We start from the raw sequence: 15,378 nt of genomic DNA, 5'->3' as shown, positions 1-15,378 counted from the left end.
TGACTACCCGGCCTCTCATTCAATAATTTGTGCCAAAGTAAGAACTATTATATGTACTTACATGCATCGATTTTTACTCAGCAATTCGAGTTCCAGTAGTTTTATTGGTTGTAAATGGTGATTTTGACACACTTAAGCATGTGAAGAAAGCCATATACAACAATATGTCAGTAGTGGTTGTGAAAGGAACTGGTGGAGCTGCTGACCTTATTGCTTCATGTTTAGAAAGGTATTTTATATAACAAAAGTTATTAGCCGAGTATAAATTTAAAATAAGTCAATAAAGATGGTTTAATGAGGTCAATTTAGAAGTACTTCAACAATTTCAAATATCAACAAGTCTGAAAAGACCAATTTTTGTCTTGATTTGCATGAACAATAAACTCGACATTATCAAAAAGTATTACGTATGTCTTACTCTTTCTTGACAAATTATGAGGTTTATTGTATGGAATTTACTCTACATATTCTTGATATTCTGAATAAGGTTTTAAATTTTTTGACAAATTCTCGACTTTTGAATACTGTTTGAAATTGCACGACAGGTACTCGAAGTTATTATTTTTCTCAGTATGCATTGAATTGTGTCTTGAATTTCCTTGGCAGTTTTTAGCTTTACAAATCATGACCAACATACAAATGCACATGCTAGGCGGTGAAATTGAATTCTTATTAAGACATAAATTGAAGGGAGGAGCAGTGCAGAATTTTAATTTAAATTCTGCAAAATTCTGGGAATATAAATCTTGAAAATATGTCTCACAGCCCTATGATTTGATCTTTGAATAAAAAAGTATTGCATATCAACATTCCATTCTAGGATTTAATTTTTTACAAACCTTCATAGTAAAAGAGGCACAGTTTTAGCCCTAAAGAGGGAGTTCCTATGGGAAATTGCATTATCTATATTAACAGAAATGCAATCTGTAAATATTTATATAAATATGGGTACGTAAATATTTTTTTAATTAAAATTGTAGGTATTTAATTATTGTTATAATTAAAAATGTAGGTATGTAAATATTTTCATAATAAAAAAATATGAGTTTGTAAATATTTTTATCAATACTAAAAAGAGTATTAGGAAAATATTTATAAATACAAGTGTGAATATTATAATGCAAACCAATTGAAATAATTATAAATTTTGATTTTTAGATATTATGAATAATCCTAAATGATTGAAATAGTCTATATTGTAGATTTTTTATTTGTCAAGCATAATATTCAATTCTAAAGATGAATAAGCATCTATTGTACCAAAAAGGTGTTTTATGATTTGCAATGTATTATTGTATCCTAATTCTTCATATTCTTCTAAGTTTGTTTTAGCGGTAAAAGAAATAAGTAGAATATATCATGATAAAGTATTCACACTGACAGGAATGACGAAATTTATTTTGTTGAGATAGTGTTGAGACATATTAAGACATCATTAAGACCGTCAAATATGTGTCAATAATATGTCAAGACTTATCAAAAGGAATTCTAAGACAGTCGTGAGTTGGTCGAAACTAAACAAAAACTTTACAGACTGTCGAGAAAGTTTTAGACTATAGAAAGACTGTGAAGTCGAATAAAATCAAGTAATGACCTAGAGAATCGAGAGCAATGTCTAGAATCGAGGTACTTATCTACGACAAATTTAGACTTTGTCACAAACAGAGAATGTCAAGTAAAAATTCAGGAAAATTCAGGAAACGATTGGTCTTTTCAGACTTTTAGACCTTTGTCGTGTATGCAACCTTTATGAAAATCTTACAGTGTTCATTGTGTATAGATTTATTGAACAGATACATGTTATAGTTATGCTCTTGGCCTATTTGTTAAAAACACATGTAGTATTTGGCGTGGACATTATAACCTACCGCTGTGAATCTTACTGCAAACATATCATAGTCTAGTGTTTGCAGTATTGTTGTTGATGGAGCTAGTAAATTAAGAGGTGATTGTATAGTCCTTTGTATAACGTTATTTTAAATATTAATATATTTGATACTTTACTAAGACCATTTAAAATTGACTTTTTGGACAATGTCTGCTGATTTTCGTTCAAAACAAAACTAAACATGTATTCAATTGAGTTAAATATGCTATAACATAAATAATCCATTATCCCGCCTTGTCTTGTATTTTGACATTGTACAAGGTCACGCCTTCTTGTCCGACAGATTATTACGTCTTAACACGCATTCGCTGGTGTCAAATCAAATGCGGTCCTTTGTCGTTTGTTTCATTGTTAGATTGATTGTGTAGTCATTTTTAAATTAAGATGCACCCTATGTTGAACACTCTCACTTTTGTAAAGATCGTGTAATTACCCAAAGACAGCAGGGTAATAATTAAACCCACTAGACGACTAATCAGTGTCAAACCATTAGAAAGATTAAATCGAAAGCATTAAAAAAAAAATAATGTTTCTAACATTTCAACATTTCAATTGCAATTAATCTACAAAAAATGACCGTATCAATACTTAGTCAAAATAGGGCTATTCACTATTGGAAAAGCTGCAATGCCATCTTCTCTTTATTTATATGTTGTCGTTTATTAATAGCTGTGAAGCATACTCGTTTTTCTTTATGGTAATATATCCATAGGGTCATTGGGTTTCCCTTTTAAACTGATTTCCAATGCATGATGAATTTTGTTGACCTTGATTTATTTAAACATATACTTTTTATTCTCAGTTTTAGTATGCATAAACTGAAGAGAGAATTACCAATAATGTTTAACCGACGTTTCACACACGACTATTTCACGAAAATAGAGAAAAAAGTCAAAAGAATTACCGAAAAGGACTGGATGGTATATATTCCTTTAAAAAACAGAAAGAAGTCTAGTACAAGTGTAATGAAGTAAAAATATGATATTTAGTTTAACTCGGCATTGTTCTTCTATCGAACAAGTTAACGTTTCTAAACTAGTTTATCCTAAAATGTTTTGAGGTGTTTAGTTGTCGTTTTGTTATACTGTGCTTTCATAACACAGTTTTAACCTATACATTTTACAATCTTCTATAAGATAGCAAACACGTCATAAATCAGAGATAGAGAATAATAAACACGCAATCAGTTTAATTGAGGTCTGCAACTGGAATCTCAGTAACTGCTAGTAATCTTTTGTTAATTTATGTAATATTATTATTTTGCCTAATTTCTTTTGGTACATATTCTGACATCGGACTCATAATTCTGAGTTTAACTGTACGTATTGCTGTGTGTTTGCTTTTTCTGCATTGGCTAGAAGTATAGATTGAGGAATGAAATCTCACAAAACATGTTTAACCCCGCCGCATTTTTGAGACTGTCACAAGTCGTGAGCCTCTAGCTTTTGTTAGTCTTGTATGATTTATCTTAGTTCAATTAGATGTTTTGGAGTTAAGTATGACCTCCATTATTAATAAACTAGCACACATGTTTGTTTAGGGGCCAGCCGAAACATGGCTTCGGGTGCAGGATTTTTCGATGTCTTACTTCGGTTAGGTTTTTTGGTCTTTGGTCGGGTTGTTGTCTCTTTGAGACATTTACCATTTCAATTCTTAATTTTGATTATATGTATAACAAATTCCTTTCATTTAATAAGTAAAAATAGTTGGTTTTAAGTTCAATGTATTTGTAAAAATGTCACGATTAACACAATTTAGTGTTATCAAAATGTTTCATATGTTTCATTTTAATCATAAGGTGAAAATCAAAGAGACATTTTGGATGTTTAACCATGAAACGTGCTTTAAATATTTACATTGCAAAAACAAAACCGAAATTATTATTTGAACAATAACACATGAGTTAAAATACAGTAAAACAAATAGAGAAACAGAAGAAAGGGTGTCTCCATCTTCAATACTTTCATAACAAAAAAAGCACAAAAAGCAAACGAACAGCGCTTTAATAACTGTTCTTCATTTTAAATGCAAGGCCTTCAGCACGAGACAAACGTCATGCTCATATACATGCAATTAAAACGGCCCCTATCACCATTTTGAGCGGAATACCTTGCAAAATTATTCGAATAGACTCTGTAAGATGCATCACCACCAAAGCAGGCCCGGTAAAAAAATAAACATACTGGAAATTAGTGCATACTTACAACTAAATAGCTCCTACTCATTGATGTGAATATATATTTATTTAGAATAGATTTAAGTTTTTAATGTATCAAGTGGAAGTTGAAAGACTGGTGATCCTTGTAGATATAGGGCAATTGTTAACAATTTGGCTAACGTTTGACGTTATCTTATTCATATATTTATATGAATACATATTTGCAGTTGCTTGATAACAAAAATGATACCATATACATCCACGTCACTATTTGAATTGGGATTCTACAGTATGTTTATGCATATGTGCAAGATTATTCACACTATAACCAATGTTTTCAGATTACAATATTTGCCGTAAGAGTAGATGCACATTACAATCTATGGGAAAGAATAACAGATGGAATTATAAGAGCATGGTCATTGGAAGAAAAAGGTAAATATTGGTCTTTAAATTACCATTTAAACTATCATTCTATCAATTTAAATGCAAGAAACTTTGATTTGAAGTTAAGGTTAGAGAAACATATTTTTCTGACTGACTTCCTCCATATTTTTGATCAAAACAATTAAAGGAGTCGTTTTCTTAAGTTATACATAATTTTCAACTAATAATGTTGTTATCACATAATACACACAGTCGTCATTAAACATTTTCAATCTTCCAAGTTTTAGACGCTTTTCTACACACACTCCTCTTATAATTTTATTTAAATTGCAAATCAATATAAATAATTGAGGTGAAATTTTAACAGTAAATGCATGAAGCCAATTGACTATTACCTAGTTCAACAAGTCTTTATGATCAAGCTGTCGCGTTTTAGCCATACTCAAACTAAATAAGAACCACACTAACAGTGTTAATTAAGAATACACGAATGAAGATATTATTTTATTGACTGTTTCATTTTTTTTTTCAAAGTATTTCACCTGTTTAGCTTTGTCGATTTGTAGCAGTAAAAATATGATTGCATGTAGAAAAATTGTGATATTTTCCAAAAACATGATTATAAACAAGTTGGATGACAGAACTGTTACGCAACATTTTCCTGATATTTTGCATATACATTGTTTGTTTGTCAAATCTAGTTGTAGCACTTTGACCCAATTGGAGAAACTTGAATCATGACAAATTTATCGCTTTCATTATCGTAACTGATAACACACTTAACGTTCGACAACATTGGGTTTCACAATTAGCACACACATCACACATGTATATTTTCATTTTCATATGTTCCCAAAAGTTCGAAATATATTATCATGAGTAATTTGACATGTATCTTTTGGATTATTGCTGAAGCAGATCTGCCCATGACAGAAGACGCATACACTGTCAATGCACCATTATTTTGTCTCTTTTTGAGATGTTAACCTCATTTAACTACTGTCTCATTAATTCCTGAGATTGGAAAGACCTAGGAATTTCTTTGAGGCAGTAAAGATGAAAATACTCATATCCTTGTATCACAACCACACACGGCCTTATATGGTAAAACCCATGCTATAGAGAGGAATTTGTTTGGATGAAGATGTATAAATTCGAATTCGTTCTGAATTGGGACATTAAATACTAGTATATTGCCGCATGTTAGTAAAGTGCAACTCTTTATGCACGTTAAGAACTCTATGACCGTTCTGCATAGTTAATTTTCTGTCGCCGTACAAAATACCATAATTTCAAGTGGCAGTCGAAATCCTACTGGTATTTAGGTTAATCGACTACAGAAATTACCCATATGAATTATAAGCAAATTGTTCTCGTCTTAGAAATGCATGATATATTTGCTACTGAATGCAAACACACAGCAATCAGTCAATTAAAAAACAAACTTCTTTTTCACTGCTTCATATGTTTCACTTCACTGTTTTGAATCTTGATTTTTTTTTAAAAGTTTGTAAATGTTGTTCTATTGAAAGAACACTTTATCCTTCTGCCATTTTGACAAAATTATCATAGATTTACTATCTAAAAATACTGAGCCAGTGCAAACTTAAAAGAACATTAAACGTTCGTTTTCTCGTTTGAATTGTTTTACATTATCATTTCGGGGCCTTTTATAGATGACTATGCGGTAGGGGCTTTGCTCATTGTTGAAGACCGTACGATGACCTATAGTTGTTAATTTCTGTGTCATTTTTGTCTATTGTGGAGAGTTGTCTCATTGGTTATCATACCACATCTACTTTTTTTATATATATCGTATGACATACAAACTTTACCAGTTGGTTTTTGAAAAATAAATTAATTCGACCGAACCATTTAATATAATCTTTGTAAAATGATGTCTTTTGTCCACTGTTTATCATATGCATCTCAACAATATCCCTTTTCTACAAATTGCCTAAAACTGAACAGGCAATTTGTTGAATTTTGTTTTAAAATGTCATTCATTTTACAAAATGACTAGGTATTTTTAGTCATTTTACAAAATGCCTAAATTTTTAAAATTACTGAAACATATTTATATTGTTATCGCTGATTTGATTAATATTTATATGTATATATGTGTTGTTTCTTGTTAAAGATGACTCAAGTAATGGAGGCGAATACATTTCGAAGTACGTTGCAAACATTGATGGTCTAACAAGAGAAGAACTTTTTGCTGGTTACAGAATAAATACTGCAGATGAACGAAAGGGCAAAAAGGACGAAGACGAAAACAATCGACTGCAAGTACGTAATAACAATTGGACTTGAAATAAGGATATGCTAGATTCAAAATCAGCCTTCAGTCATATGAAACTAACCTTATTATTAAACCTGACGAAAATTGTACAACCTACTGCAGATGGGTTAATCACACTCCAAGATTTACATGAAACTGTACCGCATAGGCCGATTAAAATTATTTAAATTATCCTGCAGCTAATATAGCTCTCTCTCGGAAAGGTTCACGGGAAAGTTTACATGTAATAAACAAATTGTGTCGCTCTTAAACGCTTCCGTACAACATTCAAAATACTGCTTTAACATGTTTTTGCCAGGTTTCATAACGAGCAGACAACAATGAGCTATATCTCTCTCTCTCTGCCTTTTGATTGTATTTAAACTATTTTCTCAAGCTTTGACAACTGACTTGGAAACAAGTTATCGTGCTCTTTCGTTTTATTAAAGTCCTGATTTCCCACATAATGGCAATTATAGTAGTATATCGCTGTTTTATAGTCATAAATTAATTTAATTGAAACAAACCCGGATCACAAACTACAAGTCAGGGAAACGTATCACCTATGTTCTTTCCTTTAAATTTTGTTTACTTGATGTATTTGTTATTAAAATCATGGAATTAACGTAATAAGCCAAGACCTTTCAAATTGGTTATAAAATCGTCTCTTTTCTTAGTATTTTTGTGACCTAGGTATAATCAACACAGATCACATGTTGAGACTTTTATATAAAGAAAGAATAGAAGTCATTATATCTTGATGCACAATATAGATTCTACATATATATGCTTGACAGTTTAAAATACTAAAGTGATGGCATTAAAGGTCCGTGTATATTTGCGTCCATTCGTTTTTCATTTTGGAATATCAAAAACAAAAAGCAAAAAACGAGAGTGTTTTAATTTTCGTTTTTGATTTCTCAAAAACCAAAACGAAAAACAAAAGTGTTTTCATTTTTCGTTTTTGATTTCTCTTAAACCAAAACGGAAAACGAAAGTGTTTTCATTTTTTGTTTTTGATTTCTCTAAAACCAAAATGAAAATCAAAAGATTTCACTAAACAAGAATTTTGTATTTAATTTTAATTGTTTCTCGCTTAATAATGTACAATTTTTTCATTTCTTGTTTCACAGTCGTTGATAGTAAATAATGCCAATGTAAACACCCCGGTGTTCTTTCAACATAATGTACACAAAATAGACCGCCTGACTTATGAATTGAACTACGGTGATAAATGAATCAAAGCCTTTCAAATTACCTTGTTTATATCTTTAATAAAAAATAAATTATTATATTAAAATATTGAACGAATCATAAATTTAAATTGTACAATATAATATTATATAAAGATGGTACAAATAAAAAGATTGATTACAACATCACATTAACAAGGGAGGTTACTACTTTTAAAAACTTATAAGAAAACTACCCCGGACGTTAAAGTATACATGCACAGTCACTGTGGTTATCAGATCTTTAATCGAAGATAATGTCGACGGATGCAAAAGACTTTATCAATCTGAACAATAAGGGTGCGTGATCTTTACTTTTAAATTTAGAAAGGTTGATCTCAGATGCTTAGAATTCATGACCATAGTCCATTATATGAACATTCAGGACTATAATGTGTTTTGCTTGATCAGTTGATTGAAAAACAAATTTCTGCAATTTCACAATGCAAACCGGGATTAACATTCAATTATTTTGCCATTCGGAGCCTACTCGGTATTAGTTTTGCTTATTTTTGAAAGCTTTATGGTGACCTTAACTAGAGCCTGGGTGTGGATGGGGGTTTACGGAATAGAGAATAGTGGGGAAAAAATATGAATAATAGAGACAATGGACCAAGAAATAAAAAAAAAATAGAATAATGAGGTGTTAAAATATAAAAAGAATAGAATAATTGGCAAAAGTATAAAGATATAAACATGATAAAGAATAGAGAAAAATGGCCTGAAACACTGATTAAAGAATAGAGAAAAATGGAATAGAATATCAAAGAATACAGAAATGAAGAAATACGCGTCCAGACCATCATACTAGTTGCCTAAACCAACGTTATTTTGTCTCCGGTAAAATGTTATTCGTTTTCATACGTTTTCTTTTAATTTCTATGCCTATCAATTAAGACACGAGCTTTCATAATTTGCCAGCTTATTACATTATAAAAAAGACTAAGCCGAACATCACTCTGGATTTTTACTCAAGTAGACCTCAGCTACCCACCCTACCACACCATTACCGAAAAAAATATACGGCAATACTTTTGTCCGCACTAGGTGCAAAGGGAAGCTGGGTACCTGAGGTCTTCTGGAAAAAAATCCAGGGTGTAGGATAAAGCAAAACATTGTAATCCACATAGCCAAGTGTGTGGCTGTTGTTTTCAGGGTATGAATGGTTCTTTTCCTCGTTGAAGACCCTCCAGCTACTTTCAAGATGAAGAACAGGAATAAAAGCCCTGTTCCTTGATAATTTGTATTTTTTCTATGTATTGTGTGCGATTTTGCCCCATGCACATCTCTTTATTTTCTATTTTAGGGCCTAAACACGGCTCAATGCAAGTTTAGCCCTTCAGTATTAAAGGTCATATGTTACATTATTGTTTCGGAAAAGAGTGAATTTGGTACCTATTAAAACGTTTAAACCCGCTGCATTTGTTTGATCCCGTTCTAAGTCAGGAACCTGATGTTCAGTAGTTGCCGTTTGTTGATGTGGTTCATAAGTGTTCTCGTTTCTTGTTTATTATATAGATTATACCGTTGCATAGTTTTCCCGTTTGAATGGTTTTGCACTGGTCATTTTGGGGTCCTTTGTAGCTTGCAGTTCCTTGTGAGCCAAGGCTCCGTGTTGAAGATCGTACTTTGACCTACAATGGTTTTTCTTTTACAAATTGTGACTTGGATGGAGAAATGTCTCATTGGCACTCATACCACATCTTCTTATATCTATATATGGTCTTTTTAAGTGAATTGGGAGATTGGGATTTCTAGCTTTAATCTCACCCATGTCAGCTTTTTATTTGTATTTACAGAAAAGAGAGCTAGTTTTGTATTCTTTAATATACTGTAACAGTTTAATTTTCCATGAAAAAAGGACAGTTTTTTCTATGTCCAGTAGCATCGTATCATATCTGGACATCGACTGTTGTCTGCTCTATGGTCGGGTTATTGTCTCTTTGACATATTCCCCATTTCCATTGTCAATTTTATTATCGGTAGGCATGTAAAATTGCCAAACCATACACGACCGTTCATTAGTCATCGTAGATCTATTCCAAGTTTTAATAAGTCTTCACAAAGCAGAAAAGGAACTTTTACAACAAGGAATATTACACAACTGAAGCCATAGTCATAAAGATCGATTGACTGATTGGTGTTCCTTTAACGTCGCCGCAGAACATAAAATTATTACCTGATATTCATTCTCAACATCTTCAATCTCAATTGTTCCCAAGGAAGCAACCATTTGATTCTCTGGGGTGGGGCAGGAATTTGTACCCGAAGTCAATATTTTTTTTAACCCAGACTGAAAAACATGCCTTTATCCATGGCCACACACAAACACAATAATATTTTCAAGATTTGATTAAAATTTTTTTTTTTTTACACTTTTATATGTTTATGTTGTTTTGAAATATTAATTTGACTTGAATTTATACGAATTTACTAATTATACATGTTTATACCAAGCCAAGTCCGTTTATATCTTATTTCTCGTCTGACTATACAAAAGGCCAGGAGAGCTTTGGCCATCATTTGTCGTCTTTGATAGATATGGTTGACTGATAAGCCGTCTATATAAAGTAATGGGACAATGGCATGAAGACATCACCAAATCACCATATACAATACACAAACAGACACCTAGAGCTTACCATATGGTCTTCAACTACCCACCAACAGACAGTAAGCTCTGGTTGGCCTTAAACACAAATCCAAGGGCACAGCAAAATGAGAAAATATCCAATTAAAACTGGGTGACCTGGGAGGAAAACATTGGAACTTTCCTAAGAAATACAAATTTTACCCCCCCCCCTCTCCCCCCACTCCCCCCTCAACATTTTAATAAGGAGATGTGGTATGATTGCCAATATGACAACTATTCCCAAAGTTCAAATGAAGTGGATGTAAGCAATTATATAAAGGCAACCGTACTACCTTCAACAATGAGAAAAAAACCAGTAGGGTGTAGTCGGCTATGAAAGGCTCTGACATGAAAAATATGAAACAGTTCAGTTGAGAAAAAACGGCCAAATTTATAACACAATAAAACGAAAAACAAATATGACAGACATCAACAAACGACAACCATTGAACTACAGGCTCCTAACTTGGGACATGCACATACAGTATGTGGCAGGGTTAAACATGCAAGTGAGCGCTTAACCCTCCCGTTAACCTGGGACGAGTTTTGTTACAGAACAACATAAGAACAAACTATAAATATCAGTTGAAAAGGGCTTAACATATCAGATCGATACAAAACAGAAAAAAACATCTAACAAAAGCACAGACCGGACGTTGCATCCTTAACAAACAAAAAAGGACACAAAGTACAGATCTGAGAGTAATCGCAGTACTGACAGCTAGTATAAAGCCAATAACAACTAATACAAAAATCATGTATCTAAGACTAAAATATTAATCAGTACACATCCAACATCCAATGGATTTAGTGTAAAGACGTCATTAACAGTCAGAGAAAGACATGACCTTGTGCAATGCCAAATCATAGGTATCAACAGATTGTAGTACCTTGATGTGTATAACAATAATATGTAGTATAATTTTAAGTTACTGATAACAAAATTAATATTTATACCAATAAAAACAATATTCAAAGATCTATTTAAAGTGTTCAATTGGTAACCTTTTAAAATAAGTTTATTTAAAGGATTGATAAGTTTACCCTGATCGTTTTTAATTCACATGCATACAATTTCTATTTATATTATTATTGATAAATACAATATTGCAGAAGTAGTGGAAATAGGTATACAAGTGAGGGAAGTTGTTTGTGACTTCAGGGAACTTTATTTGAATATGCCTGTTATGGTCTAATTGAGATTTACAAGACCTTCATTCAATTTCAGCACATTTTGTGAATGTATGTCCCATTTATAGGCATTATGTTTTTCGGTCTGTGAGTCCGTTTGTTCTTCAGTTCATCCGTCTGTTCCGGTTCAGGTTAATGTTTTTGGTCAAAGTAGTTTTTGATGAAGTTGAAGTCCAATCAACTTGAAACTCAGTACATATGTTCCATATGTTATGATCTTTCTAGTTTTAATGCCAAATTTACGGTCCACTGGACATAGAAAATGATAGTGCGAGTGGGGCATTCATGTACTACGGACACATTCTTGTTCAAATCCTTTATTAAAGAAGTTAGTAAATTTACTTCAGATAAAAATACTAAATTAGACGAACCAATCTAATTAAAAGATATATCTCTGATTTCGTTATACTTATATGACTTTTTTGTATGAATTTTAATAAGATTACTGGACAAACGCGTTCAATCTTTGGACTTAATTCTTAACAATTTTACCGAGCGGAGCGAGGCGAAAAAAATAACGTCTTTCAATCCAAATTTTATATGTATGCTATACACACAAATTTATTGTTTAAACTTGGTAATCAGTTAATCTAAAATACAGTCCTAGATAATCAAATAATCATGAAATATTTGGTCTAGTAATCAAAGAATCACAAAAAAAAAGGTCAAGTAATCACATATTCAAAAACCCCATGAGGAATCATTAAAGATGACATATTTTTATATTGATATTGATTCACTTATAAGGTCTTTGCATCGGAAATAAACTAATTCATTCTAAAACCAGTTTTTGGCGTAATACGGGTCATTTGTAATGTGAAGACGTGAATGAAAATGCGGAGTTTGTGAGACCAGGTTCAAGCAAGCAGCCACTCGCTAGCAGCCACTTCGCTAGTAGCCAGTTTTCAGATGTTTATATAAACCAAAATGTTGCATAAAATTCAAACGTACTTATTATTTAAATGTTGGCAAAATTGCACCTTTGTGTGAAATAGCTTTTCATATTATCGGCATCCTGTCAAATAGTTCATGAAAAGTAACAATTGTTCTGCATTAGAAGAAAAAAAAGTTGCACTCGTGCTTTAACTTTTTTTTTGCCACACAAAACTGTTTTGACAAAACATTCTACTTCTGAAACAGTTGATTTCGCTTACTTATGATTGGACAAAAGGTCTATTTTTTGTACTCAAAGTATGGTGGGCAAGGAAATTATTTATTAGCTTTAAAAAATAATCCGTGCTATACCCAAACTGGGAATTTTGATCAAGTAGGCGCTAGGTCTCTAGCTTACGTTTGCACCTAGTGCGGAAAAAAGTATTGCCATAGAATTTGTGTTTGTTAACTTTTCGGTAAGGGTTGGGTAGGGTATCTGACCTCAACTTTGGACCTACTTTAGAAAAAAAACTAAGCCGAAAAATACCCTGTGTTTTTTTCTACTGTAGACCTCAGCTAATAAGCTTCCCTTTGTCTTAGTGCGGACAAAAGTATTCCTTAGAATTTTTTTTTATTAAATTTTCGGTAAGGGTGGGGTTGGGTGTCCGCGGACCCCAACTTTGGACCTACTTAAAAAAAAACTAAGACGAATAACACCCTGGATTTTTTTCTCCAGTAGACCTCAGCTACCCACTTCCCTTTGCACCTAGTATTGCCGTAGATTTTTTGTATTAACTTTTCGGTAATGGTGTGGTAGGGTAGGTAGTTGAGGTCCACTTGAGTAAACATCCAGAGTGATGTTCGGCTTAGTCTTTTTTCATAATGTAATAAGCTGGCAAATTATGAAAGCTCGTGTCTTAATTGATAGGCATAGAAATAAAAAAAAAACGTATGATAACCAATAACAATCTACCGGAGACAAAATAGGCAACTAGGATGATGGTCTGGATACGGGGTTCTTCATTTCTGTATTCTTTGATATTCTATGCCAATTTTCTCTATTCTTTAATCAGTGTTTCAGGTCATTTTTCTCTATTCTTTATTTCCTAATACTTTTTGCCAATTATTCTGTTCTCTTTATATTTTAACACCTCATTATTCTATTTTTTTTTTATTTCTTGGTCCATTGTCTCTATTATTCATATTTTTTGCCGTATATTCTCTATTCCGTAAACCCCCATCCACACCCAGGCTCTAGTTAAGGTCACCATATAACTTTCAAAAATAAGCAAAACTAATACCGAGTAGGCTCCGAATGGCAAAATGATTGAATGCTAATCCCGGTTTGAATTGTGAAATTGCGGAAATTTGTTTTTCAATCAATTGATCAAGCAAAACACATTATCGTCCTGAATGCTCGTATAATGGACCTTGGTCATGAATTCTAATCATCTGAAATCAACCTTTCTAAATTTAAAAGTAAAGATCACGCACCCTTATTGTTCAGATTGATAAAGTCTTTTGCATCCGTCGACATTATCTTCGAGTAAAGATCTGGTAACCACAGTGACTGTGCATGTATACTTTAACGACCGGGGTAGTTTTCTTATAAGTTTTAAAAAGTAGTAACCTCCCTTGTTAATGTGATGTTGTAATCAATCTATTTATTTGTACCATCTTTATATAATATTGTAATGTACAATTTAAATTTATGATTCGTTTAATATTTAAATATAATAATTTATTTTTTATTAAAGATATAAACAAGGTAAATTGAAAGGTTTTGATTCATTTATCAGCGTATTTCAATTCATAAGTCAGGCGGTCTATTTTGTCTACATTATGTTGAAAGAACACCGTGGTGTTCACATTGGCATTATTTACTATCATTGACTGTGAATTCGAAACAAGAAAGGAAAACATTGTACATTATAAAACGAGAAATAATTAAAATTCAATACAAAATTCTTGTTTAGTGAAATCAAAAACGAAAAACGGAAACACTTTAGATTTTCATTTTGGTTTTAGAGAAATCAAAAACAAAAAATGAAAACTCTTTCGTTTTCCGTTTTGGTTTTAGAGAAATCAAAAACGAAAAATGAAAACACTTTTGTTTTTCGTTTTGGTTTTTGAGAAATCAAAAACGAAAAATGAAAACACTTTTGTTTTACGTTTTGGTTTTTGAGAAATCAAAAACGAAAAATGAAAACACTCTCGTTTTTTGTTTTTTGTTTTTGATATTTCAAAATGAAAAACGAATGTACGCAAATATACACGGACCATTAAACCTTTGGTTAAATGGGTGCAAGTTTTATTTATCTAATTAATGTTGGACTTTTACTTATGTTAATGTTTATATTCATACATATTATACTTCTTGAATTGTATAGGTATGCTATGATATTACTCTTTCCCATTTTTAGAAAGTATATATGATCGCATTTCTTGGTGAAAATACAGAAACCATAAGACACGTTCTAACAAATAACACTTATTTCTGCTTGTCGAAGGAAACCTTCAAAGAAATATGGAAACAGGTAATATCATATTTGTTGTATCAATTGTATAATTAAAGGTTTCGTTATGAGTGATAATAGGAAACCGCTTGATCCAGTTCGAGGCATTTAATTTCATATATTTAGTAAAAAGAGCATATTGCGTTTTTAATCAAATAACGAGAGTAAACATTAAGCGATATTCACTTCTTACGAGTTATTTAACATATTTCTTATATTG

The 15,378-nt window shown here is 31.8% G+C and overlaps 2 protein-coding genes across 2 annotated transcripts in view; both read left to right on the top strand.

The window, feature by feature from the left end:
- The window catches only part of LOC127706587 (uncharacterized), a 32,767-nt gene extending 31,596 nt beyond the window's left edge, over positions 1 to 1,171 (top strand). The window contains exons 15-16 of the mRNA XM_052211244.1: positions 82 to 229; positions 1,159 to 1,171. Coding sequence (XP_052067204.1) covers positions 82 to 229; positions 1,159 to 1,171 — 161 coding nt within the window. The remainder of the gene's footprint in view (positions 1 to 81; positions 230 to 1,158) is intronic.
- Positions 1,172 to 2,694: 1,523 nt separating this feature from the next.
- Positions 2,695 to 15,378, top strand: part of LOC127706480 (transient receptor potential channel-like) — a 52,677-nt gene continuing 39,993 nt past the window's right edge. Inside the window, exons 1-4 of the mRNA XM_052211139.1 lie at positions 2,695 to 2,808; positions 4,388 to 4,481; positions 6,574 to 6,722; positions 15,066 to 15,179. Of these exons, the coding sequence (XP_052067099.1) occupies positions 2,698 to 2,808; positions 4,388 to 4,481; positions 6,574 to 6,722; positions 15,066 to 15,179 (468 nt within the window). The 5' untranslated portion in view covers positions 2,695 to 2,697. The remainder of the gene's footprint in view (positions 2,809 to 4,387; positions 4,482 to 6,573; positions 6,723 to 15,065; positions 15,180 to 15,378) is intronic.

This window comes from Mytilus californianus, unplaced genomic scaffold (genome assembly GCF_021869535.1).
Source record: "Mytilus californianus isolate M0D057914Y unplaced genomic scaffold, xbMytCali1.0.p SCAF_6, whole genome shotgun sequence".
NCBI lineage: Eukaryota > Metazoa > Mollusca > Bivalvia > Mytilida > Mytilidae > Mytilus > Mytilus californianus.
Note: the sequence above shows the minus strand (reverse complement) of the source record. Positions and strands in the feature narration are given on the sequence as shown.